This window comes from Euprymna scolopes, chromosome 25 (genome assembly GCF_053919585.1).
Source record: "Euprymna scolopes isolate OS-2025 chromosome 25, ASM5391958v1, whole genome shotgun sequence".
NCBI lineage: Eukaryota > Metazoa > Mollusca > Cephalopoda > Sepiida > Sepiolidae > Euprymna > Euprymna scolopes.
In genome coordinates, this window is record NC_136506.1 from 35,629,167 (window position 1) to 35,639,166 (window position 10,000).

Here is a 10,000-nt window from a genome sequence, read left to right on the forward strand (position 1 = left end):
CAAAAATTGGCTGAGTAATTTGTTAGAGACCGCAGAGGTAAATTTTAAAAAACCTTTGGCCCAGATTTTGCCCTCTTACTATTTATTGTTTTGGGCTCAAATGTAATCAAAAAGTTTGATCTATCTCCAAATAACCTATATCTAAAATTTCAAGCGTTCAGACTCCAAATTGGCGGAGGAGTTTGGTAGAGTTATCAAAGATCAAATTGTTTAATTTTAATCCCTTAACAGTACACTGCATATTAAATTTCGAGTCTGTAGACTGAAAGTTGAAAGAGTTATTGCGTAGGGAAATGTGCACAGACAGACACTTTCACTATAATTCAATATAGATAGATAAATTGTGAAATATAATTGAATAAGCATATTTTTACGTAAATACACACACACACACACACACACACATATATATATATATATATTTCGTTATATACGCATATATATATATATATATATATATATATATATATATACTTCTACGTAACTGTATGTTTCCTCCATTACATAATTTTTAGTCTGTTATACCCTGAAATTTACAGATCTTCTTGGTAAATGTTATTTAAAGCTTTGTTTCGCTCGTATGAAACCCCGCGAAACAGTGAATATTTAATTTTTTCATATTTCAATTTGTAGTTCATGTATATATGAAAATGGTGTTTCCATCATTTGATTTTATTGTACAGAAAATATTAAACCAACTTCCTTTTAAATTTATGAAGTTTTCTGACGTTTTAATTACTTTACGGAGGTTAGAACACGTGGCATTTTGACGACGCCCATTCCACTGATGCATTCGTGTCTTTTCTGCTTTGGAAATCAAAAACATCTGATCACTATCACTTTGACATGCAAAGAAATGCTCGAACAAAAAGAAAGTACGCTATTTTTGTAGTGAACGATTCGGGTTTATTCAATTTAAATGATAAAAAACTGCAATTATTACCGTTGGATTATGAAAGTTTTTTTTTTTTTTGTGGGCCGCTAATTTATATGTAAAAGGCCGCATGCGACCCACGGACCGCATGTATAGCATAACTGTCGTAATAAATATTGAGCACGTATCCTATTGGAAACACCGAGTTCTCTTTCGAGTTTCGATATTACTCTTCCTCTATTTTCAGCATTTTGCCGACGCTAACACTTGAGTAAAAGTGAAAAAACTTAAATTAAGAGAGAGCAGAAGCTAGTGTAAAGTCGTTACAGTAATCCGTTACCGACGTGAACGCTGAATAATCTTCGTTGTCTCGCTTAGAAAACAAAAACATTTCCACCTTTTATGGAACAGTGACGTAATTGGTACTGAAAAATTCTGATAGTAATTCCATAGTTACTGTGAATTGCAGATAGTGGTCCTTTTAAGTAGGGTATAGTCTACCAACCTGCTGTGTTCCGCAGTTCCTAGCATTCGTTAAAGCAGACTAAATTTTTCCATACCAGGTTAACTTTTGCAATCAAAAAAGAAAGGTTTCACACTTTCTAAAGAAACAGACGAAAGGTTTGGTCTTGCTCAGCAATGTAGCTAAAGGTATCCATTGTTTTCGTTATTGTATTTTGTGATAACGCTGAGTTACTGTTCATGGTTAGTTTATTATTAAAGCTTTTGAGAAGAAATTTCTGTTGTTTTTTTTTTTGTAGACGGTCTTTCATGTTTTTCTTTTTATTTAATTAACAGTTCTTAATTTTTTATTTTTGTTCTAACATCCGAACGATAATTTCTTTGAAGTCGTCCATCTTATAGATGCGTGTTCAAGAGTGAAAGTTACTTACTCGAGAAAAAAAAATTGTAACATTATTAATTGCAGTTTAAATGTTTTATGTTGAGCATAGTTTGCGTCATTTTGTTCCGAGAAAAAAAAAAAAAATAATTTGATTAGAGAAAATCACGCTTGCGAATTGATGGAGACTACTAGAATAACGAGTAAAACAAACTGCAATAAACAAATCAGGGAATAAATAAAAAAAATTGTAATAACATATACCATATAGTCGTTATAAAAGACAGTGATTAGCAACATCACGTCTTTAAGAGAGAGAGAGAGAGAAAGAGAGAGAGAGATGGGGGTGGAGAGAAAGAGAGAGAGAAGTTGCAGAGAAGAAGAAAGGGGTTTATAGTCATCTTTTATCTATGTAACGTTATATGACACTAATAAGCTCTCGATAACGTTTGATGAGGTGATCATTTAGACTCTGTTAGATGGTCTGTAAACATATTGAAAATAAACAGTCGAGTCTCTCGTTAACACGTAGTAAGTAGTCGACTCAATTGATATTAACGTCATTCAGTAGTAGTGGAAGCGGAGGCTGTCGTAATGGAAGTGTAGCAACAGTTGTTTTTATTGTGATAACAATTATCCTCATCTTTTCTTTAAAAATGTAATGATGCAACAAACAAACGTAAACCACATACTTTCTCAATGGCGTTATACTTTTGATGTTTAACTATTAACGGGAAATGTCGATAGGACTGCTCAGGCATTTATTGCGGTCAGAAGGCATTTCGTGTTATGCGCTGCCTTTTTAATTCCGACGTTGCGGAACTTTGTTGTGGTGGCAAGGTATGAATACGTTCCTACACCATTAAGATACATATTACATAACTTTGTTATTTTTCGCCCTCTGACGGCAGAGAACGAACGAAGATATATCTTAAAAAAAAAAAAGAAACAAACACGTCCGAAGTCAATTATTTCATCTACCAAAGAGAAAAAACACTTATTTGCCACCTTTCATTTCTACCTATGACGTCATATTTTTGCTACCTCCCATTTCTATCTATGATGTCACATCTTCATACGTAGTCTTGGGTTTAATCTTAGAAGTTTCTAATGGAATTTTTCGTCCACTGTTTAATTTAGCCTCAAGAGGAAAATTCCATTTTGGAGATTATTTTTACATACCCGAATTCATCTTTCTGTATTTTTTATGTTGATCTACAGTAGTTCTAAAATTCTTGAAAAGATGAACCTGAAGAATGTCCGAGGTTACGCTTATGGTGATCTACCCTATCACATCATAACATGGACTCTACCCGATACTACGAATATTGATCATGGTTGTAACAGACAGAGTAGCTCTGTGTATTTATTTGCTTCCCCACTGAGCAAATTAGGCACAATGCCGTTTTTTTATGTGGAGAGATTGGGGAAATGGGAACCAGCTCCTCGGGGAGTAGGGGATCTGGTAGTGACAATTGGTATGAAGGGTTTCCCTTACATTGCATAATAACTGATTGCTACAAGAGCAATGGTCTTATATGTGGGGTTCCCCCCACATATGGTCCTTGGTTGCAGTATCTGCCGGAACAGATACTTGAGGAACAGATACTTGAGGTATTTTCGCCCGGTCGAAACTCTAGACAGAGTAGTTCTGACTAATTCCAAAGCAGTTTCTGGAAACAAATTACTTATGCCCTTTCTGTAAGTACACCTTCTTTTTACGTCCTTGTTTATATTATGTATCAGTAAACAAAATAAAGGACTATTTTTCTGCTGTAACAGCGCGAATGCGCGTATGTAAGCACATGATAAGTGACGCCACCAGTGAGGAGAAAAGGACGATAAAAAAAGAGAAAGACAAATATCTCGTAAGAGACGAGATAACGTTCGAAATCTCGTGAGAGACGTAGAGAACGTTCTAGATCACGCGGGTGACATCACGACCTTGATGACCAGGAAATAAATGTTGTACAGAACCGAAAAGCGAGTCGGAGTTATTCCCTATTCTTTTTCCTGGTCGCCTTTGCTACTGAATCTGCACACAACGTGTGCTGGTCCGCAGATTACGATAAACTGCGAATCGGTGTCTATGCTAAGAGATTCGGCCATTACTGACGGTTGTCAGAACGGATGAATTTCATCTGTCACCTAGGAACTATTTTTAGCCCCTTGGAGAAAAACAAACAACTCGTCTGAGATAACTCAACCGGCAAGCAAGACAAATCCCTCTTCCTCTCCTATCTACTGGATGCAACAACTTATTAAGAATAAATGGATGGACACAGCGAATGGAGATCTCAGGGGGACATTTCGCTTGTGGCGATTATCAAAGTTTTTCATACAGTGATTAAAGGATTATTGGCGATCTCTTTCGCGCCACGTTCATAGACAGACTGACTGAACGTTAGTTTCTTTGTTAGCCTTGATATCTGTATAATATACATGCGTCACGTCACTGAAACGTCTTTGTTTTACTCTGCTGTGCCCTCCTTAACTTCATTTACCATCCTGTCTCTTTTGAGGCAACTCGTTTATTTCCCAAATTTCGTGTCACTTCGATTTGTAATTGGTACGACTCTTGTCGAAATTAACATTAGCTTATGTACTCGCTATCCGACACAGAGTTATCCGTTATGTAACATGTATACATCAGTGTTTGCATTATTCTTTTATTCCTAACAGAAATGCATCGTATTCCCTCTCTTTTAGCACACAAGCACTCTCGCTCTTTTTTCTATAAACACAGAGAAATTTTCACACCACCTTTCTTTTGTCCACACACACACACACACACACACACACACACACACACACACACACACACACACACACACACACACTCTATCTCTCTCTCTCTCTCTCTCTATCTCCCCCTCTCTCTCTCTTTTACACACGCATACACTAGCCAGAGAAGCTTACAACGCAATGTCCACTGGTCACAAGAAAAAACAGCTTATTTATTCCTGACCGATCTACTTTCCATATCTGTTTAATAAACATTTCCCGTTGTTTTGTCTGAAAGAGGAGTTGTTCTTCTTTTTCAGAAGGTATTTATGTTTTATTATTTAAACTTATTTATTTATTTTACTTGAGAGTCACCGCTTATCAAGTCCCGAAGACCATTCGAGGATACAGGTTAATGAACGAGTCTTGTAATTGCTAATGATGTAAATTGGGTAGAATTTGATTATTTATGGGGACAGCTCAACAAGAATTTGTTTACATTAAATTTGAAGGCTACTATGTTGTATTTAACCGGAAAGCAGGCTAGCGGAACAGTGTTCCACGGGTGGGCAGTTCTTGGAAAAAGCTTTTTTCATGGAATCTGCATTTAGATTTAAGCACAGATTGAGAGTGGGAAAATCATATATAGTGATTGTAGTTAGTTGAGTGTTTTTGCGAAAGCAGGAACTATAGATTGGAGTTCAGTCAAGCACTTGCCATGATTAATTCAAATTAATAATTAGGAGTAAAACATAAATACTTCCTGAAATTATTTTGAATAATCAGAAAATTGTTTGCATTTTGGGTGTTATCTGCGCAAAATTTCGGTCGATGTAACCTCCGAGCTTCTTCAAATCACAATGTATGGCAAAAATCGCGACTTGTACATTTGAAAAATTAATAACTATAATACTTCCTTAACTGCATCCTTAGAAATTACTGCCTTCCATAGTTGTTGTCGTCTCAGCACGTTTTTTGGTCAAGTAAGCCTCTGGTCGGCTTTGGGTAGGATTAAGACCGCTATCTTCAGACAATTCTTACCTGAAACCGAATGGTATTACATATTTGCTGAGGATGCATTTAGGAGATTCTGAGTTCCTATCCTGTCGCGGTACAATACTTCCGTGTTGTCTTACTTCTTTTCGTTTCTGTATAGCCACAACATATATTTATACTTGTTTTATTTTTATTTACAGGAATTGGTATTGCGTTTACTTTTGGTCCCAATGTGGTCATTGTCGGCCATTATTTCAAGAAATACCGCGGTTCAGCGAACGCCATTGCCTCTTGCGGTTCCAGTCTCGGTCAATTCTGTCTCTCGCCTTTCTTCAGTTTCCTTATTTCGTATTATGGCGTCCGGGGTGCCCTCCTGCTTCAAGCTGGACTTATGCTACACTGCCTTATCTTTGCCTCCCTGCTCAGACCGACGGATTTCTTTAGGAGGCGTGGCATGGGGAAGAACTTCCTGCTGAACCGCGACCCTTTACCAGCGCGTAAGGACGATATAGGGGCGACATTTTCGTCTAGCAACTCGATTACGATATACCCGGCCATCACGGTGACACAAAACAGCAATAAAAACAGCTGGCATAACAATAATACGACTATGACAAAACACCCGCATGGGACAGATGATAAAAGCAGCAAACATTTAACCCTACAAATACAGAATTTGTTACCGGAAGAGATAACGCGAAGACGAGAAAGCAACCCAGAACACGTGTCTATGTTACCGTTTAGAGGTGTGTTTAGTATCAACAGGGAGCACGCAACTAGCTGTGATCTGAGTAGGATACCGGAACCAGAACCCTCTTATTACCACCAGCATAAACGGTCCTTAATGAGTGACTCAATGTTAGGGCTTGGCTCTGTGGTCAGTATTCAGAATATTAGTCGACGTAGTAGTCAAGTGAAGGCGATGATGTATATGAAAAAAAATTCAATCATGGGTGAATCTTTGCCGGAGGCACCCGTGACGCTTGAGCCAAGAAAAGGGTCCATTCTTCGGAAATTATCTGCGAAGGTTTTTTCCAAAATCGACTTCAACCTGCTCAAATACAAAGTCTTTTTGGTCTTCTTGGTTGGATACAACTTCGGGTGCTGTGGTTCAAGCATCATGCACGCGTACTTCCCGTCGCACGCGCGGGACATCGGCCTCAGTCGCAAGGAAGGTATGTTCATCCTGTCGCTCTCCGGGCTGTCTGACCTTATAGGTCGTGTGTGCATGTCTATCATGGCGGACCGGCTCTGCATGCTGCGCAGTCGGCTTATGTCGATGTTTCTTTTCGCCAACGGCATCGCTTGCTGTTGTGTGCCGTTCGTGACCTCTTTTTATCCATTCGCTGCCTACAGCGTCCTGTACGGGATCAGTGGCGGACTCTTCTTCTCCTGTATCACTACTGTCCTAACAGACTTCATCGGGGTCTACAAGTTGGCTCAAGGACTTGGTATGGGGTTTCTTTTTCAGGGATTTTCAGCTTCACTTGCCTTTCCCCTACATGGTAAGTAAACCCGATCTTGTTTTTCTATTGTTTTCCTTCTAGTATGTAATAAGTAATATCTTCAGACAATGATCACCTGGAAACGTAGAAACTAAACATCTCTACCCACTGCGTCACAGGCTCCTAAAGAAAAGAAAAGAAAAGAAAAGAAAAAAAAAAACGAACGTGCATTCCAAAAGAATTTGCGCATTCAATAAGAATGAATGCACAAAGAATATTCTTTTCATTCTTTTGACTCTCGGGTATATATCCGACACAGTCAGACACAGTTAATTAACCGAGAACCACATCCGTCTGTATAAAAACATATAAGATATTAACGGATATATACTCAAGAGTCAAAACAATGAAAAGAATATGCTGTTGTCACAACCCTAGTAATTAGACCTGTACACAATTTGGTACTTATGTAAAATAGGAATCTCGTTATCGTAGTCATATTCCGAGCAGGTTACGTAAACTGCCGGAATGTGCCGAACGAAAAGTTGGTATATATATATATTTTTTTTTTTACCGAAAACAATAGCTAATGTTTAAAACGCTAGCAAACAGTTAAAAATTAAGGAAAAAAAAAAATATGACTATAATCGAAAATAGTTACCGTATGATAATTTCCATGAAAAATAATACTTGTGCGGCAATCTAGCAAATTTTTCATGGAAATTATCACACGATAACTGTTTACTATTATAGTAATATATTTCTTCCCTTTATTTATGATTCCGAAGTTAAGCAACATAAATACCACGTGCTGTATGCAGGAGAACGTCTACACCTCCCCGCAAGAGCTGGTACAACTTAACATCCTCATCACACCGAACCGTGATAGACATGCGACTAGGGGCTGCTTGTGAATTCTATACTCCCAGGAAACGCCCTCCTTTGGAGGAAGGAAGTTCAATCCGTCTAGGGTTAGTGCTGCTTTGGTACGGTACGGTAACCTAGCATATTGACAGTTCCAAGCAATTTCCGGTTTTTAAATTGTCGGAAGTAAACGAGGAAACATAATTTGAATATCCCGCAATATCATCATTCCCGCCTTTTATTACATTACAAATGCATATTTTCTTTTCATTATGTTTATTTTATTCGGTTTATTATACGTGAAAAATTAATGCATTCATCCTTTTTGCGAACTGTTATCATCATATTCATAAATGTTGTTTCACCACGTTTCGGCCAACTCATGCCTGGCCTTCTTCAGGTAATTAACCGTGACGGGATAGGAATGCCGAGTCTTGTAACTTATCCCCAATAATTACTGCCTTCCATAGTTGTTGCCTCACCACGTTTTGGTCAATTAATCCTCTGACCTGCTTGGGTTGGACTGAAACCGCTATCTTCAGATAATGATCACCCGGAATCGTAGACACTAAACATTCCTACACACTGCGCCATAGACTCCGACAAAAAAAAGATGGGGTGGAGGGACGAATGTGCATGAAGCCTCGTCTAATATGATTCCAAAAATGGAGAAATTCATATTTTGAAAAATGTTTGGTAAACATTTTGTAATTTTCTTTTCCATGTAGTTAGTTTCTTTTAATTTATTATATTTAAAAATGCTTTCAGTATTAATTAGTTATATAAAGGAAAATCTGTAAAGAAGTATATTTATTTTAAGGAAACATTTGTAAATAAATATATTTATCAAAAATATCAGTTTTCAGATATACTTATGAGTTGACCTACATTTTCGTCAGGGTCTTAACTAATTAAATAACACCGTTTCAAATTGGAAGTCGCTTGGATCGGTAAGTACACGTGATCACTTGTTTCCACAGGCGGGCAGTCCTAGGAAAAAATCTTTGTTCATAGAATCTGCTTTGTTCATAGAATCTGATTTAGATACCTATAGAGAGACGGGGAAATTGTTAATAGCGATTATAGCTAGTCGAGTGTTTTTGTGAAATTTTGGCAAGAGGACAATAGATTGGAACTCATACGAACAGTTGCCATGAATATAACAATAGAACAAAGACAGATTGCAGAGAAAAGAAACGGGCATCACCTACTAGGTTTTGAAAGTAGTTTTGAACTCTATCAAGGCAAGAAATGACGCGCTGAGTAGCTCCTGCCCAGCTGTGGCAACAGTACTTCATTTTAGGCTGTAGTTGGCTCTTATAAAGATGCCAACTCTTTAATATTATCCCCAAAAGCTCCTTTCTAAGAAACGCGGGCTTTTCGACTGATTTCGGCCGATTGTTTTCTATTTATAGCCTTGGATTTTTCAAGACGAGCGCCAATAAACGTCTGAACCTCTGCAATAGCCATCTTTTGTTATTGTTAGCTTCTTACATTGGACTTGAAGGCTACCATGTTGTAATCGGCCGGGAAGCAGACCAGTGGAACAGTATTGCATATGCGCGCAGTTCTAGGAAGAAGCTTTGTTTATGGAATCTGAGTTCAGATTTAGGCACATATATAGAGTGGGGGAAATTATGGACAGTGGTTGTCTATAGACGAGTGCTTGTCTGGAGGGATTTCAATTAAACGAAACTCGTGTATAGATTCTAGTACTCAGAAGTATTATGAGAAACGGAGATGGTTTAAATATGATTGAATGCACCCCCACCCAATTTGGATTCCCGGTGTCACCGCTCGATCGTTCTCCCCCTTTTACACAATACTGGATGGCACTAGGTGCATTACTCATATTAAAAACTTCTAAGGTTACGTCAGAATTTTACGATTATGATCGATGACTTATATTATTTTAGATTACATTAATACCTTGAGATACGAACTTCATAACAGCTGATGTATCTCGAAAAAATCGTATCTCAAAATAATTATTCCCATTTGAATTAAAGGAAACAAATTCAATCCGTTCAAAGGACAAGAAACAAGCTATAATTATGCTCAAATTATCACCGACAGATTAATGCAACAACAATGACACGGAAATTGATATACAATAATAAATGTTAATTAAAATAATAAAAAATAGATTTGTACTCACCGCCTAGGCGAGTACTAGTGAATGAGATGCATGCAAGAATGGAAAAAGAGAAGGAAGACTACCACTCACACAAGCACGTACGTACGCACACACACACA

The 10,000-nt window shown here is 37.7% G+C and overlaps 1 protein-coding gene across 3 annotated transcripts in view; it reads left to right on the forward strand.

The window, feature by feature from the left end:
* Nucleotides 1–10,000, forward strand: part of LOC145247330 (monocarboxylate transporter 13-like) — a 206,827-nt gene that overhangs the window by 192,397 nt on the left and 4,430 nt on the right. For 2 of the 3 annotated variants that reach the window (XM_080108984.1, XM_080108983.1), the window contains one exon: nucleotides 5,636–6,940. In XM_080108984.1, coding sequence (XP_079965110.1) covers nucleotides 5,636–6,940 — 1,305 coding nt within the window. The remainder of the gene's footprint in view (nucleotides 1–5,635; nucleotides 6,941–10,000) is intronic. The other variant, XM_080108985.1, reaches the window with a different exon arrangement.